This window comes from Balaenoptera acutorostrata, chromosome 13 (genome assembly GCF_949987535.1).
Source record: "Balaenoptera acutorostrata chromosome 13, mBalAcu1.1, whole genome shotgun sequence".
Classification (NCBI taxonomy): Eukaryota; Metazoa; Chordata; class Mammalia; order Artiodactyla; family Balaenopteridae; genus Balaenoptera; species Balaenoptera acutorostrata.
The window spans coordinates 16,833,945-16,852,579 of record NC_080076.1 but is presented as its reverse complement, the minus strand read 5'-3'; the positions used below and the strand labels follow the sequence as shown (position 1 = coordinate 16,852,579).

At 44.0% G+C, this 18,635-nt stretch overlaps 1 protein-coding gene across 2 annotated transcripts in view; it reads left to right on the top strand.

Annotated features, from left to right (window-relative positions):
- Positions 1–6,991: 6,991 nt before the first annotated feature.
- MALT1 (MALT1 paracaspase) overlaps positions 6,992–18,635 on the top strand; it is a 63,962-nt gene continuing 52,318 nt past the window's right edge. For both annotated transcript variants that reach the window (XM_057526835.1, XM_057526834.1), the window contains exons 1-2: positions 6,992–7,406; positions 15,791–15,957. In XM_057526835.1, the coding sequence (XP_057382818.1) occupies positions 7,132–7,406; positions 15,791–15,957 (442 nt within the window). In that variant the 5' untranslated portion in view covers positions 6,992–7,131. The remainder of the gene's footprint in view (positions 7,407–15,790; positions 15,958–18,635) is intronic.

Below are 18,635 nucleotides of genomic sequence, written 5' to 3'. Positions count from 1 at the left end.
TTGTTGCGGAGCACAGGCTCCAGACGCACAGGCTCAGCAATTGTGGCTCACGGGCCTAGTTGCTCCGTGGCATGTGGGATCTTCCCAGACCAGGGCTCGAACCCGTGTCCCCTGCATCAGCAGGCAGATTCTCAACCACTGCGCCACCAGGGAAGCCCCAGGGCTAGTCTTTGATCACATGCTCTCCTCTGAGACCTCATGCCCTTCCACTCAGAACTTTAATGTTGAAGGGGGCTTAAAAAGCATCTAGTCCATACCCTCAATCGGAGCCACCAAATATGTCCTCAGGGTACCACACCTAGGAAGTCCCAGGCTCTGATGGAGAGCCCGAGCTGTCAGGAGTTTTGAATCAACTCTTGGCACATAACACCATGTTCACAGTCAGATCCCTCCATCAGTGACCCCCAAGAAACTGAGAACACGTCACCCTTGGAAGCACGGAGCAGAGCCAGCACTAGTGTATTTTCACCTTTCCACCTGAATGTGCTCACCTACAAAGGCTAATATTGTCATTCAACTGGGAATAGTCATAGGTGTCACATTTTTTAAAAAGTAAAATTATATCAGTATTATCCAGGAAATAATCATGCCTTCACTGGTCAGACTCCTTTCACTCTCTGAGTCTACCATCCTTAATCCTAGTTTACTTCTCTTCGTTCCTGGCCCATCTCTAGGGCTTTTGATAAAAGTCTCTGGAAAACTTCTAAACTGCATACACCAGTATAGAAATCCTAAGGTCCAAAATCTTGCTTTGCCACTTTTTCATGTTTATAAAATTTCTCTCCTCAGCTAGATCATAGGCTTCTAGAAAACATGGGTTCTATTTTATATTTTGTGTCCCTTGTCTGCTATGTCTGAACGGACAGCCAGGATCTGGAACCCCAAGTCTCCTTGCCAATGTCTGCTCATTTCCCAAGGGACATATATATGGAAGAAGGACGTGTTATACAGGGGGCATTGCCTGCAATGTGTTCTCATTATAATTGGGTAAGTCATCAGCCAAAACCCTTATGGTGGGACTCCACCCTGATGGAATGGCACAGACTAATGGGGAACCACTACTTTACCTCAAGGCTTAGAGTAGAGCTGGCCTCATCTGCTCTCTCCATGCTGTCTTCCAGGGGCCACCCTGATCTCACGTTGCTTTTCAGCTGCGTGTCTGAATCCACCCCACCCGGTCCAGTTGGCCTTGCTTCCAAGGACTGAGAGCTGGAGTAGGGCGATCACAAACAAGATGGCAGGATGCAACAGGACCTAATAAGCAGACTGAGCCAGTATTTATACAGAAGAACAGAAATACAAATACCAAGGAAGATAAAAGTGAAAGATTGGCTGAAGGTAAGTCAGGATCAATCAAGGCATGATGTATGTCCACCATCTAGATGATCCTTTAAAGGTAAACTAGCTAATTTTTCATGCACCAGCACTATGGTTCCCCCTCGCCTTTTTTTTTGGCTGCACCATGCAACATGTGGGATCTTAGTTCCCCCAACCAGGGATCAAACCCGCGTCCCTTGCATTGGAAGCACAGAGTCTTAACCACTGGACCGCCAGGGAAGTCCCAGAGCTATGGTCCCTTGATCGAGATACTCTTAACAGCCCTGGCTCTTTGGAATCCTGGCTGGACAGGTCAGCTCTGAGCCCCTCTTGGGGAAGGAGAGGAATAAGTGGGGACTAGGGATGGTGAGGGAGCAGTGCCCATGTTAGAAGCTGGGAGGAGCTGGATGCCAGAAGAATAAAGAGCCTTTCTCCCTTAGGAATGAGCCTAATAGGTAGATCTTCACTCCTTTCTCCTGGACCCTCTACTGGTCTGCTTTGCTTCTCCCACTATTAACATTCTGACTGTGAAGGGAAAGAGAAAGAATCAAGTGGCCTTGGAGAAGTTCAGCCTCTGACTCTCATCAGACGTTCCTTTCCCACTATGCCCTTGGTTTCATCACTGACAGACACGGAAGTGCTTGCTCTCCAAAGGTGGAATGAAAGGCAGAGATCCTGGGCTCTCCCTGGAGCAGTGGTTCTCACCTTGGTTACATATTAGAATCAGATGGGAAACTAAGAAAAAATTCTCAGTAAACAGGCAGCATCCCCAAGCCAATTAAATAAGAATCTTGGGTGTGAGACTCAGACACCAATGTATTTTAAAACTCCCCAAGTGAGTCTAATATATAGTCAAGGCTGAGCACCACCACCCTGGAGATTAAGCGTCCCTTCTGAAACCTGGCTGTACGTTAGAATCACTTCAGGGACTTTTAAAACTACTATTAAAAAAAAAAAAGAAAAAAGAAAAACTGAAGACACCCCAGACCGATTAAGATCAGATCTCTGGGGATTCTAAGCCAGGTATCAGTATGTTTTGAAGGTTTCTCAGGTTTTAAGGTTCCTTTGTGTGTATGTGGTAAACCATATACAACATAAAGTTTACCGTTTTAACCATTTTTAAGTATATAATTCAGTGGCATAAATACATTCACAATGTTGTGCAACCATCACCACTAGCCATTTCCAGAACTTTTTCATCATCCCGAACAGAAACTTTGTATCCATTAAACAATAACTCCTTATTTCCCCCAGCCCCCCAGCCCCCCAGCCCCACTCTATTCTACTTTCTGTCTCTATGAATTTGCCCATTCTAGGTACCCTATATAAACGGAATCATACAATATTTGTCCTTCTGTTTCTGGTGTATTTCACTAAGCATATGCTTTCCAGGTTGAAGCGTGCGTCAGAATTTCCTTCCTTTTTAAGGCTGCATAATATTCCATTGTATGTATGTAGCACATTTTGCTTTTCCATTCATCTGTTACTGGACATTTGGGCTGTTTCCACCTTTTGGTTACCGTGAATAATGCCGCTACAAATATTGATGTACAGGCACCTGTTTGTGTTGCTGCTTGCAATTCTTTTGGGTATATTCCAGAAGTGGGATTGCTGGATCATATGATAATTCTATGTTTAACTTTTTGAGGAACTGGGCTACCCTCATGTGATTCTTACGTGCAACCAAGGATGAGGAACACCGGCGAGGCCAGCATCCCTCTTACATCCTAAGAGAGTACAGATTGGTAGTTGGTAAATATTATTGGATTAATTTCTTCATAAACTGCATCGTAGCCCAATGCAGTTGTTAGTGTCACAAAGTCAAAAGACTGTTGGGTGGATTAACGTGGTTAGCACCCTTTTGAAAACCCCAACAAAGTGGCTCACGGCCATGAGAAATATCACGTCAACTGCAGTTCCTGCCTTCAGTTGAAATGTGTCCCCAGTGATTTGCTAGTGCTGATCGTTTAAGTATCAGAGTTTCTGATTTGCTTTGTAGATAATAAATGATTGGCATTGTAGATAGTAAGTTAGACCTGATTCAAGACTTTTCCTATCGTAATGTTGTATCTATCATGATACCTGGTATTATTCTTCAGATACGTTTCCTTGAATAGGAAGGAGAAAGTGGCAATGTATACAGGAGTGTGCTGTACATGGGAATGTCTTCCATCTCATAAAGCGCTGCTGAACTAGCCACTGACAGCCTCATGGGAATTCCCTTGTATGTGAGGAGTTTTGTTTTGTTTTTTTTTCTCTTGCTGCCCCACATGGTACCTTCTCCTCCGTGTTTTCAGCCTTCCTTCTTGCTGCCAACAGAGTACTCACCACTCCCTTTCTTTGCCACAAGCAGAGATTGGATTTAGTCAACCCTGTATTCTAAGCACTGTAAGAAAGAATTAACAAAGATGTGGAATGTAATGGGTGTCCTAACTAGCTCATCTATCTGGGTTATCTATGCCTTTCTTTGCCTTTGACTAAGGCATCTTGCAACTCCGAGAGATAGAAGTTGTAGGAAACTGATAGTAATGCAAATAATTCTTGATTATAAATAGATAAATTCTGTTGGGGGAGGTTCAATGGATTTCCCTCCTCCACTGTGGAAGAAGTTGGTTTGCATCTATTAAGCTAATTCATCTCAGCTCCCTGCTGGGCTTACATATTTATCTCGCCTTTGGATTCTCCTTTGAAGTGGTCACAACACCTTTCCGGTTCCCTTGTTCACTAACGTGTTAAATAAAATCTTTGACTTGTATTCACTGTACATTCGTTGAGAGTCATGATTTTAACTTTCTTTTTGAAAAACCAACTTATCCAAAATCTGAAACACCAAAAACACCAAGTGTTGGCCAGGTTGTGGGCAACAGGAACTCTCATTCATTGCTGGTGGGAATGCAGAAGGACACAGACACCGTGGGAAACAGTTTGGGGTTCTTACAAAACTAAACATACTCTTACCCTATTATCTAGCAATCACCCTCCTTGGTATTTACTCAGAGGAGCTGAAAATGTATGTCCACACAAAACCTACACACAGATCTTTACAGCAGCTTTATTCACAGTTGCCAAAACTTAGACACAACCAAGATGTCCTTCAGTAGGTGAATGGATAAACAAACTGTGGTACATCCAGACAATAGAATATTATTTAGCACTAAAAAGAAATGAGCTATCAAGCTATGAAAAGACATGGAGGAATATTAGATGCATATTATTAAGTGAAAGAAGCCAATCTGAAAAGGCTGTATGATTCCAACTATATCACTTTCTGAAAAGGGCCAAAATATGGAGACGATAAAAAGACCAGTGATTGAAAAGGGTTGGGAGGGAGGAGAGATGAATAGGCAGAGTACAGAGGATTTTTAGGACAGTGAAAATACTCTGTATGATACCTTAATGGTGGATACATATCATTATACATTTGTCTAAACCCACAGAATGTACAACACCAGGATGAACCCTAATGTAAATTATGGACTTAAGGTGATTATTATGTATCCGTGTAGGTTCATCAGTTGTGACAAATGTACCACTCTGGTGGCGGATATTGATAATGGGGGAGGCTGTAAGTAGGTGAGAGCAGAGGGTACATGAGATATCTCTGTACCTTCCCCTCAATTTTGCTGTGCACCTAAAACCGCTCTAAAAAAATACAGGCTTAATAAAAACAAAACTAAATGAAAATCATCCCTTAACAGTATTTGGCACAGAGCCTGGCACAAGGTAGGAATCCAATTAATATTTGTGAATGAATGAGTGAAAGTAGACAAGCAAATGTAATCTCTGCCATGGATGATTCATCATGAAGGAAGGGTATGGAATATTAACGCAACGCTTAGCTGCTATTCCAAAGTTGAAATTGAAATGGGAAAATCCCCCCAATCCTTTGGGAGATGGCGGCAAGAAGGGGCAGCAAGGGAAGTGGAGAACCTTGTGTCAGAAAGTGGCTTGCGTGTACTCAACACAGAGGCTGAGTCAGAGGTCACAAAGGGTGCTGGGCATGGAATAAGGTGGGAGACAAGGAATGTCATTTAAGTCACGAGACTCCTGTTTCCTTTCCCTCTGTTGTATACAGATCCCAGGACCTCTGGGTGTTCTCCTGAACTGGGCCTTTGAAAATCTGTCCAGATATAAAATAATGGCATTCTGGCATTTTCGGTTAGAGTACCAACTCTAGTCAAAACGCATAAAGGAAAAAAACCTATGGGTCAGTTTCCAGATGTGTGAGTGTTTTAAAGATGACATCAATGGATTTCTATAGAATGAAACCACAGGCTTCCTGCAAATTGTCTGGATTCACAAAGCCCTATGTCACTTTCAACTAAGGAGGAAGAACTCCCAAGTATATTATCCGTAGACATGCATGAACTTTCAAGGGGCATTTAAAAGTCAGAGCTCCACTCTGTTTTTCTCCTATCTTTATAGAAATGTAATGGTTGATATAGAAAAGGTACCTGACTTACTGTTTATTTTTTTAATATTTTAATTTTACTGGAGCATAGTTGAATTACTGTTTATTGTGTTTTTCCAAAATTAACCTGGCAACTTTGAGAGTACTAATAAACTCTGCATCTACTTCTCCCAGACACTTTCTATGTGTACATAGAGAAATTATCTCTCATTTAATTCTCATAACAATCATTTGAAACAGGTACTATCATCTTCTACTCTTTACAGATGTGGAAATTGAAGGTGAGAGGTTAACTTGCCTAAAGTCATACCATTAATGACTGGCAGCATCAAAATTCAAATTCAGGGCTAACTCTAAAGGTCACACTCTTTCTACTGTATCATTAGGCCCCATAAGAGAACCACAGGAGTGAAATTACATTGGAAAATATTAACATTTGATTGAGAGGAGAAAAAGACCAGTCATAAAATGTAATGTTAGTCCAAGGTAGAGGCTGGAGGGTGACGGGTGAGGAGAATGCATAGGATATAAAATTGCTAGGTGAAAAACAGGGCCCTGACTCGAGTGAAATGAGGGAGGCACTTGTCTTGAGGCAGAGAGAAGCAGTGGAGGGGGTGGAACCAGATTCTGGATGGCAGTCTGACTCGGAGGAAACCAGGTGATTCCTGCTAAAAACAATCATTTCCAAGATCTAATTAGGTTTAAATACACTACAGCCCAGTTTTGTTGTCGTTGTTGAAGTCTAGGCACAGATTTCAGGCAATTTCCATTGAGTATCTGGATCTCTAGCACCACTTCCCTTAGCAATGCCATACACATCTAATCCTAAAACGAGGAAGCCTCCGCTGAGGCTGCCCAACGCGGGTGCTGGTGGCGTCGCCGGGCACACGCAAGTCACTGAGTCAGCAGAGCGCGCCTCTGGAGGAGCGGACCCGCCGGCGATGGAAAACCACGTGCTCCCCTCCTTGGCGTGAGGCAATCTTCCTCCCACAGCCTCGGGAAGCCCCGACGCCACAGGCTTCCTCGCCATAGTGGTGCCACCCGAGCGTAGTTCCTCCACCGCTTCCTCCTCCAGCTGCCACCACTCAACCCTTCCTGCTCAGCAACGACTCCACCTCCCAACCGGGTTTGAAGCGCGCGCCTCGCCGCGGCCCAGAAGAGGCGGCGCGGAGGGCGGGGGAGGTGCGCGCACGCGCGCAGTGGGCGGCCCCGCCCCCGCCCGAGGCCCCGCCCCCGGAGCCGCTAGCGCGGCCAGCCGGCCCGGCTCACCCAAGCAAACCTGGCTCTGCGGGGCGGGAAGCGGCGCTTCCTCCTCCGAGCGCGGTGCAGCGCCGTCCAATTAGTCCTTCCGCCCCTGCCTCCGCGGCGCCGCGGCGAGCGAGGGGGCGAGCGGAAAGTGCGCGATGCGGCCGGCGGGAGCAGCGGCTGTCGCGGGGTCGCCGGCGCGGGACATGTCGCTGTGCGGGGAGCTGCTGCAGGCCCCGCCGCCCCTGGCCTCGCAGCCGCCGGCGGCCGCGCCCTCGGGGCCGCCGCTCCCCGCAGCAGCCGGCGCGACCCTCAACCGCCTTCCGGAGCCGCTGCTGCGGAGGCTCAGCCGGAGCTTGGACCGAGCGCCCGAGGGCCGGGGATGGAGGAGGCTGGCCGAGGTGGCGGGGAGTCGGGGACGCCTCCGGCTCAGGTGCGGCACCGGGGCCCGGGGTGGGGTGGGGTGTAAGGGCGGGGCGGGGTCACGTGGGGGCGAACTTGGGCGGGGGGCGCGCGGGGAGAGTGAAGTGGGCACGGGAGAGGGAGGGCGGACGCGGCGATGGGTGAGGTTGGAAAACATCGGGGCCGCTTGAGATGGTGCAGGGCCCGCTGGGGGTAAGGACCGCGGAGGAAAGGAGGTGGGAGAACTTCAGTAACCTTCCAGACAGAGAGCCTGAACCCAGGAAAGTCCTGGGAATGCAGAGATTCGAGGTTGGACTCCGGCAGTCCACACCCTTTTCCTACCCTCCTCCCCTTTAGCTGAAAGAGAGAAATAGAGGTTGACCAAGGAGAATATAAAGAAAGCTATCTGGAGACCATTGCGTTAGGGCGGTAATTCCAAAGGATTAAAATACACAGACCTAGAAGACTTAAGGGAGGTTAGGAAGGGGACGTGCAGGTAGAGAGATAATGAAGGTGAAGGGTTTGAGGTGCAGGAATTCATGAAGGTTTTAGTGTAGATGGAGAGAGAGAAGGATAGTGGGACAGAAAGAAACTAAACTCACCGTCTTCCTCCATCAAACCAACTTGCCAGGTTTTCTTCCTGAATCACCATGAACTTTAAACCATTTTCCTATTACCAGGCTTGGAACTGGGCTTAAGACTCTCAGGACTCCTTTACACTCTTTTTTTTTTTTTTTTTTTTTAATTTATTTATTTATTTATTATTTATTTTTGGCTGCGTTGGGTCTTCCTTGTTGCACACGGGCTTTCTCTAGTTGCGGCGGGCGGGGGCTACTCTTCGTTGCGGTGCGCGGGCTTCTCATTGCAGTGGTTTCTCTTGTTGCGGAGCACGGGCTCCAGGCGTGCGGGCTTCAGTAGTTGTGGCGCACGGGCTCAGTTGGTCCGCGGCATGTGGGATCTTCCCGGACCAGGGCTCAAACCCGTGTCCCCTGCCTTGGCAGGCGGATTCTTAACCACTGCGCCACCAGGGAAGCCCTCCTTTACACTCTTAAGAATTATTGAGGACCCCAGAAGGTTTTGGGGTTTTATTTATTTATTTATTTATTTATTTATTTATTTATGGCTGTGTTGGGTCTTCGTTGCTGTGCACGGGCTTTCTCAATTTGCGGCGAGCGGGGGCTACTTTTCGTTGTGGTGCGTGGGCTTCTCATTGCAGTGGCTTCTCATTGTGGAGCACGGGCTCTAGGCACGCAGGCTTCAGTAGTTGTGGCATGAGGGCTTCAGTACTTGTGGCTCACGGGCTCTAGAGTGCAGGCTCAGTAGTTGTGGCGCACGGGCTTAGTTGTTCCGCAGCATCTTCCTGGACCAGGGCTCGAACCCGTGTCCCCTGCATAGGCATGCGGATTCTTAACCACTGCACCACCAGGGAACCCCACCCACCGCCCGAGAGTTTTTAATGTGGGTTCTATATGTTACATACATACAACATATACTGATATTTACCATATTAGAAATTAAAATTAAGAATTTTTTAATATTTAAAGAGAATAATTCATTACATGTTAACAGAAATGACGTGGTTTTGTGGAAAAACAAACTTTTCCAAAACAAAAAATTTAGTTAGAAAAGTGGCATTGTTTTGCATTTTGAAAATCTCTTTAATGTCTTGGCTGAATCCCAGAGAACCAGCATCTTTTATCTCCTTCTGCACTCAGTCTGTTGCACTGTCACAGGTCAGGTAACACTGGATATTCCAATGTCCATTCTTGAGAGAATGAATGAAAAAGATAAATAACATCTTAGCATTATTATGAAAAGTCATTTTGACCTTGGGGATCCTGTGAAAAGGGCCTCAGGAACTGCAGTAGGGCTTCCCAGACCACACTTAGAACCACTGCTCTAGATCATTGTTATGATTTGGGTCTGCCTTTGAACCCCTTGGCAGTTTTTTTAACTTCTCATATAACCAACCTTTGTCTTGTTTTATAATTATTTGTACATGTCTTTATAAACTCCTCGAGAACAGGAAGATTTAAGATCCTATATGTTATGCATAGAACCTATCTTAGACACTCTATAAATAATTTTGAATTGAGAGGGGAACCATTCATTCAAAATTACATTTTTTGAGTGCCCGATTTTTGCAAATGTTTCAGAAGATAAAAAGATGTCAAATATTTAGCTCCTACTTATAAGGGCTTATGCAGTAATAGACTGTTATTCTGAGACAATCACAAATAATATGTTAGATGTTATGTTGGGTGTGAATAATAATAACAGTGGGTTTTTATCATTTATTAAACAATATATACACCAGACAATGTACTAAGTGTTTAACTCTCACCACAACCTTGAGTTTCAAAGAGTTTGAGGTTAAACCAGAATAATGATGATTTGGGATTATTTGGCTGTTCGGTGGAGTAATGATGTAAGGATGGAATCAAGAAGTGGTAAATTTGCAAAGTTGAGCAAATGGCATACTTTTTTCTTTCTTTCTTTCTTTCTTTTTTTTTTAAATTTTTTGCCACTCTGCACAGCACGTGGGATCTTAGTTCCCCAACCAGGGATCAAACCCGTGTCCCCTGCATTGGAAGCACAGAGTCTTAACCACTGGACTGCCAGGGAAGTCCCCCCCCCTTTTTTTTTTTTTCTGTTCTAGGAAGAATACATTGTGCTTCTGGCTGTGCAAAGAAAATCCAAGATACGTATTATTATTCTAGGTCCAGAGATTTCTGAATTTCTAGACTTACAATAACAAACAGTTGTCTTCCTGGGCAGGGGGCGGGGTCAGATTACCAGATCTGTGATTGGTTGATTTGTGAAATTAACTACTACTCTAGTTAGGGAAGGCTCTGGCCTTTCCTGAAGAAGTTTCTCCTGAAGTGAGCACTCCTATTTGGCCATGAAGGAGGGAGAAGAACATCAGTAAGGCCCTGCCACTGAAGAGGCATGGCTGATGGAATCTAAAAGTAGTGGATACCTGACATCAGGTGTTCAGTCTTCCTCCCTAAGCCTTCAGTTAAGTTTTGTTAAAGGCTATAGAATGGTATTAGCTTTGTTTGAGGAACTAATGGAAAAGTTTGAGACCACTTCTCTGGTGAAGGTAGTATGGAGAGAGGGCAGTTGCCCAGCAAGAGGAGACAAACAACAAAGGGCACGAAGTTGTGGAAACTGGGGATTTCAGGGTGGGAAGTTTACTGGAGACAGATGAGTTTGGCCAGCCTTCCAGGATGGTGAAGGTTAGCTCAGAGTAAGTTAGTTGTGCTGGGGAAAGTGGAGGCCACCCTGAAGATTGGAGAACTGGAGAACATTAAGCTCACATACCTGTTGAGATCAGAAGAATTAAACTGACCTAACAGAAGGTTAGCCCTGGGAACTTGGAGGCTGGGGAGTGACAACTGAGGGGGCAGAGTAAGCTGGCGGTGCTTTTTCTATTTAAGACTAAAACAGTGATTTTAAAACGATTTCATACCGATGGCAAAAGAGCATCTACAATAGTAAAAGATCCGAAAAGCATTTTTCTCTAGTGTCAAACTCAGGAATTATAGTGAATCTAGTGCAAGTGGATGACAGTTCCCACGAGGATGAGCAGTGCTTTCTGCAGAGTCACTGGGTTCACAGCCCGAAAATCCCAGAAGGTTGCCTATTCTGTTTCTTTTCACTTTTTTCCCTCACTCTATACAACTTTCCTCAGACTAGGTAAGAATTTAATAAATAAGCCACAGGAGTTCCTTCTGAACTGTCCCATCAGGGATAAGGAGTGTTTCCAGATGGTTATTGGTGATTCAGGATAAATCCTTGCATATAGTTTAGTTTCCCAAAACATGAACATGTGGGAGTGCCCTAAACAAACTCAGCCCTAGTTGCATTCCAAACTGCCTTAATACTGAATGCCCTTTGCTGTCAGTGTAGGTAAGCACGGGTTCTGAGTGTCTTGCCCAAGCAATGTGAATTCTGCGGAGGCATGGAACATTCGAGCCCCAAAGATGGCAGAGCTTTCAGGAGGCTCTAATAGTGTGTAAATTCCATGAAGGAGGGAGCTTAGAGATGGGACTTTGGGACATGGACCAGGGAAGACAGTCAGCCAGTGCATACTTGCTGTGTAGAAGAGGCTCTTTTAGCTATGGAATCCTGCCCTCGAGCACTTTATGATAGGAAGGTTTCCTCCTGTCCCTCTCTCTTCAGTCTCTACCTCTTCATCTTTGGATTTTGGAATGCCTTAGGGCTTAGGTGTATCTCTTTGTCTAGACTTCTACACCTAATCCCCGCCTTGGTGTTATCCTTAAGTCTTCGTGACTTTACACATATTTAGGTTGATTAGTCTCAGTTCACATCTTCAGCCCATGTCTTTGCTTTGAAATCCTGGATTCATTTGTGTAGATCTCCTCTTGAATGACTAATAGACATCTTAAATGCAACACGTCCAAAACTTAACACGTCTTCCGCCGTAACCTCTTTGTCTTGCAGTCTTCTGCATCTCAGTGAAGGGCGGCTACATCCGTCTAGGTGCTGAGGCCAGAAACTTCAGAGTCATTCCTGACTCCGCTTTTATATACCACATCCACTGCATCAGCAAATCCCTTCTGCCATACCTCCAGTATGTGTCTAGAATCCTACGTCCCCTGCGACCACCCTGGTCCAGGCCACTGTTATCTCTCACCTGCATTGTTCCAATGGCCACCTAACTTCTCCGCCTCCTGCTTTGCTCCCCATCCCAGTCTGTTCTCAATATAGCAGCAAGAATCGTTCTTTTAAAACATTAAATCAGGTCTTATCCTCCCTCTGTTCAAAACCCTCCCATTGCTTCTCCATCTCAGAGTAAAACCACCAGTTAGCTACCAGTGAGCTCTTAGACTTGATCTCCTGTTAGTGTCTCCCTCCCTCTCTCAGCTCTAGTCACACATGCTTTCTTGCCCTTCCTTGAAGACAGTAGGGCCTTTGGACTTGCTGTTTGCTCAGCCTGAGATGTTTTCCACGGATGAACCACAAGACTGGCTCCTTTACCTCTTCAGGTGTTTGCTTAAAAGTCACCTTCTCACAGAGAATGACAAATATCATATAATATTGCTTATATGCAGAATCTAAAAGAATGATACAAATGAAGTTATTTACAAAACAGAAATAGACTCACAGATGTAGAAAACAGATTTATGGTTACCAAAGGGGAAAGGAGGGAGCGATAAATTAGGAGTTTGGGATTAAAATATACACACCACTATATATAAAATAGGTAACCAACAAGGACCTACTATATAGCAGAGGGAACTATACTCAATATCTTGTAATAACCTATAATGGAGGAGAATGTAAAAAAGGAATATGTTTGTATATTTATGTATAATTGAATCACTTTGCTGCACATTTGAAACTAGCACAGCATTGTAAATCAAATATATTTCAATAAAAATTTTAAAAATAAACAACATTGATTACATTTTTTTTAAAAAGGTCACCTTCTCAGTGAGGTCTTCTCTGATCACACTATTTAAAATCACCCCCTACATCTGCTCCAGCCTTACCTATCCCCCTGCTTTGCTTTGTTTTTCTCCAAAGCACTTAGGACAGTTGGATCGATGGATGCACAGATCTCTGTGTGTGTATACATATCTGTCCCTCTCCTGTAGAAAAATCTAGGAGGATGGGAGATTTTGTTTGCAGCTAGAAAAATACCTAGAAAAAATGGTTGTCCTATTTTAGGTGATTAATAAGTAGTTGTTGAATTAATGAATAATGATTCTGAAGTGTAAATGTACCAAGAGAAACAAAAGAATCTAAAAGCAGTGCCATGGTTTGTACCCTAAAAGGTGTACAATATCAATATGTTCTATTTGATTATACATTTTTAAAAGTAAAGATAAATATAGGTTTTTTTAAGTAAAGTCTGTTTGTTTCAGTAAGAAAGCAGTCTTTTTAATTAAATCAGAAATTTCAAATTAGAGCTGGTAGAAACCACTTCAAAGCACAGCCTTACAGGAATGTAACTAAAAAAGGAAAGAAAGAAAAGTTGGGTATGTATAAACATCATCTTAGCTGAAAGCCGGTGCCCATGTGGAAAATCAGTAAAAGGAAAGAAGAGAGAGCACCTTGTTTTTCTCCAGTGCCTCTTGTATTGGAAGAGAAGTCGTTGTCTATTGCAATTTGATCTTTCTTCGTTTGGTGGGGGGAAAGTAAAATTGTTCTTAGTTTTCTCCATATTAATATAAAGATTAAAGCACCATTTGGTTGCATTTGACAAGATGGCATCTTAATTTCATGTATCAGATCTTGATAACCTTTCTGAATCATAAAAAAATTAGCATACAGCATCCTTGTTTTTATAAATTTCATATTATAATTATTTGAAAAATGGGTAATCCTTATATTGTGTCTAATACTGGTTCCTTGGGCATTCCAGGGACTAGTAAAAGAAAATTTTACAAAATATTGTAGCAGCACCTTCAGCTTTTGTTTTTGCTACCATTGCAATCATCATTATCTCATAAAAGAAAGGACACTTTAACACTTTTAAAAATAGGAAAGATAATCTTAGAGTAAAAGACAGTCTTATTGTCCTTACCTTTATGAATTTGCCATGGACTTCAGATTGTGCTGCCAGAGTGTACAGCCCAGAATTGGGAATGGTTGATCTGTAATATGATTATTGACATTTAACAAGGATAGAGTATTGAATATACACATTTAGCTAGAATACCTAGAAAAGAATACCTAGTGACTGGAGGCTTTGGAGGACACTATCTGGTTACCAAAACAGTAATTACTCACAAAAAATTATTTTTTAAAAAAATTTTATTTTATTTATTTATTTTTGGCTGCATTGGGTCTTCGTTGCTGCACACATGCTTTCTCTAGTTGCGGTGAGCGGGGGCTACTCTTCGTTGCGGTGCAGGGGCTTCTCATTGCGGTGCCTTCTCTTGTTGCGGAGCACGGGCTCTAGGTGCGTGGGCTTCAGTAGTTGTGGTACGCGGGCTCAGTAGTTGTGGCACGCAGGCTCTAGAGCACAGGCTCAGTAGTTGTGGCGCACGGGCTTAGTTGCTCCGTGGCATGTGGGATCTTCCCGGACCAGGGCTCGAAACTGTGTCCCCTGCATTGGCAGGTGGATTCTTAACCACTGCGCCACCAGGGAAGTCCCCTTAGTCTTCTTTTAATATTCCCATATTTTTATTGCATAATAAGAGCTAGCTTTTACTGAGTGCTTATTATTTGCCACACACTGTACTAAGTACTTTTTACATGGATTGTCTAATTCAGTTCTAACAATCCTGTGAGATAGAATATTAGTATTGAAGTTATTTTGGTTGGATCCATTTTCTTCTTCGTGAAATAACCAACTTTATCACAGAATTATAAATCTTGGGTGACCATTATACAAATGCTGTGGCAGCCTTTTACTAAAACTGATCAAAATGAATGTGAACTAAGAATATCTTAAGTCATATGAAAGCTTGCTAACTAACCTTGGCTCTGCCACAGCGGTGGTACCATTATGTTTGACCCCTTCCCTCCAGGCTTCCAGGCATTTCAGTGTGAATAATTCATATGGGCAAGACGAAATTTTAGGTATTGAGGGATTTTAAAAAGATATATATATATATATATGATAGGGTGTCTGCTTGCAACGAGTACTGGTATCTAGTTGGGTAAAGAAGACATGCTTGTGAAAGAAAAGCTCATGATTTTAAGACAAAATTGTGTTGAAACATATAGAACAGGAGTCTGCAAACAGCAGCCTATGGCCCATATTGAGGCCACTGCCTGTTTTTGTATAGCTAAGGATGCTTTTTATTTTTTTTATTTTTTATTTATTTCAATTTTTGTTTATTTATTTATTTATTTATGGCTGTGTTGGGTCTTTGTTTCTGTACGAGGGCTTTCTTCTAGTTGTGGCAAGTGGGGGCCACTCTTCATCGCGGTGCGCGGGCCTCTCACTATCACGGCCTCTCTTGTTGTGGAGCACAGGCTCCAGACGCGCAGGCTCAGTAGTTGTGGCTCACAGGCCCAGTTGCTCCGCGGCATGTGGGATCTTCCCAGACCAGGGCTCGAACCCGTGTCCCCTGCCTTGGCAGGCAGATTCTCAACCACTGCGCCACCAGGGAAGTCCTGTTTTTTATATTTTAAAAATTGTAAAACAAAACAAAAATCAAGAAAAGAATATGCAGCAGAGACTCTGTGGCCCGTATAAAGCCTAAAACATTTACTCTCTGGCACTTTACAGGAAAAGTTTGCCAACTTCTGCTATTCAAGATGAGCACCATTAGGAGTCTAAAGGGACAGTAGCATTCGTAATGTAAACCGTTTTCCCCACCACTCAACAACTTGCCGTTTATTCTCTACAACACCCATGACGGGGCCAAACATATAGCAGGCAGATCATATTGAAGAAAATCTGTTGACCTGAATTAAATTTGTCGTTTGCAGTTGTCTAGACTTGGAGCAGTGTTCTCTTAAGGTCCTGGAGCCTGAAGGCAGCCCAAGCCTGTGTTTGCTGAAGCTGCTGGGTGAGAAAGGCTGTACGGTCGTGGAGCTGAGCGACTTCCTGCAGACTATGGAGCACACTGAGGTCCTTCAGCTCCTCAGCCCCCCAGGTACGTGTTTCCCGTGGGCACGTTCTCCAGGAGTTCATGGAGACAGACTCAGAGGAAAATATCTCATTTGACCAAATGAATTGTGTTAAGTACTTTTTTTTCTTTTTTTTTTTTTTTTTAGTTAATTAATTAATTTTTTAAATTTTTTGGCTGTGTTGGGTCTTCGTTTCTGTGCGAGGGCTTTCTCTAGTTGCGGCGAGAAGGGGTCACTCTTCATCGCGGTGCGCGGGCCTCTCACTATCGTGGCCTCTCTTGTTGCGGAGCACAGGCTCCAGACGCGCAGGCTCAGTAGTTGTGGCGCACGGGCCCAGTTGCTCCGCGGCATGTGGGATCTTCCCAGACCAGGGCTCGAACCCGTGTCCCCTGCATTGGCAGGCAGGTTCTCAACCACTGCGCCACCAGGGAAGCCCTAAGTATTTTTGAAACATGTAAATATATGGAGCCTCGTTTTCCCCCCCAGGCTGAGACTAAAGAACACGTAAAAAGCAAATACAGTGCATAAACATTTGTTGGATTGCTTTTCCAAAAAAACAGCTATAGAAGACATTTTGGGGACAGTTGGAATCACTTGAGTATAACCTGCATATTAGACATTAGGGAATTATCATGTGACGATGGTGCTGTACTTCTATAGAAGAATGTCTTTATTCCAAGGAGGTGCACGTGAAAGTGTTGAGGGGAAAGGTTTCTATAACTTGTGTTGAAATAGTGCAGCCAAGAAAGTAAATACACACATTTATTTATATGTATGTACATGAATGAGAGAAAGTGTAACAAATGCTTATTGTTGAAGTTTTTTGCCAACATGGTGCTTTTGAAATGTTGAGTAACTCAACCACATGATTTTTTTTTTCTCCTGAATATACCTATATTGAGTGAGGTTGCTCACTTCCAAGGTCATATTTGAGGAATAGGAAACAGTCCCTCCTTTCAACAACTGTGGATGGTGTTGGTCAGTTACCGTGACGTCAGCAGGAGGGACCATGTCAGGGACCATGTCATCCAAGTCACGTGATGGCAGCGGCGCTGCAGACCTTCTTTCTCGGGGGCTTGGGGAATTAGAGACACGTGTTGTAGTGGTGTACTGACAAGTACACGTAGCAGAAACCCCAACTCAAGTTGGTGTAATAAAGGGAGCATGCTGGTTCCAACAGAAAAGTCTTGAAGCAGGTTGGGCTTCGAGAAAGGCAGGGGCCAGCCCTGTTTCCAAGGAGTTGGATTTTGTCTTTGCTCTTCCTTTCTTGTCATTGGCTTTCTCCCAGGGCTGACTTTCTACCTAGTCATAGGATGTCTACTGGCTGTTCCTTGCATTAACCTTTGTCCCAGCAAAAATCGTAGGATTCCCTAATAAGCTAACTAATTTTGGCCACGTGCCTGTCCCTGTACCTGTCACTAGCCAGGGAGTTGGAATGTGCCAGTTCCCCTGGCTTAGAGCCAGGAGCGGAGTGGGTTCAGTTAGCTTTCCAGAAACCTCATGGATCGCCAAACAAAATTGGATGCTGGGGATGTGAGGGGGAGCAACTGAAAAGTCTGCTACAAATGGAAGGGACCCGGGATTGTGAGCCAGGAAACTTGGACTCTCAGGTTATCCCTGGCTTTACCAGGCTTAGTGCAGATGGTGAAATAGGTCCTCTATAAACGCCTCTCTTGTGTTACCCACTGTATCTGATGCTTGACAGATGCGTGCCTCTTCATACAAGAGCCCTGGGGTAATGCAGATCCCATCTAGATGCAATTGCTTTCTGTCACCAAACAGTACATTATTTCTTCAGGTGACATTTATTAATTTTTGTATCCCCAGTGTCTCAAAAGTACCCAGGAGTTGTGGCAATGGAAATCTGCCAGTCTAGGGCACTCAGCCGCTAAGTGCTTAGACTTTGTACACTCACCGGGGTCTCTGAAAACTTAAGAAACCTCTTTGGGAATTAACTATAACTTTAATGTCTCATGATGTTTTTCAATGATTGCACTTAATTACTCCACCGTTGTTGCCAAGTCTATAACATGAGAGTCAGCGTTCTCTACCTGTCAGACTTGGAGGAGCTGCTGGGATGACGCTGTGTTGAGTTGCACGTAGGTGACCACAGAGGCTGCGCACGCATCTCATGATCTGTGGTGTGATCACTGGCCTGCGATCAAAGGTCTCCAAGTTTTCAAAGTTTCCCATGTATGAAACTGGGCTTGGCTGAAATTGAGTCACATGTTCATTTGTGTGTCATGGTGTGCCTGAAATTTTTGGCAGTATTTTCTATTCTGATGTGATAGGCCAGCAGCGAATACAGTGCCACCCTAATAAACATCAGTCATCTTCTTTGGAAAAATCTGTTTCTGCTCTTGGTGTTTCTCTCCAAATCGTAGGATCAGCGCTTTACCATCAGTGTTCCTCTGTGCAGGTTGTTCTGATACTGGGCCAACAGGCTTTTTCAGTTATCCCCTGGGACTCTTTCATATTTGAGGGGAGAATAGGAAAAAGACAGCAGTTTCTACATGACCGCTTATGCACTATTTCTGTGAAGTTTTATGTCATATTAGCCATATAGTATTCATTAGCTATATAGTATTCATTAGAAATCAGTTGTTACTTGAATGTTAGTTATTGATTTAAGAGGAAATATTCGGGGAGCTAAAAAAACGCAGTAATTTACAGTTAGCTTTCTACCTGAATCTTACTTGGATAA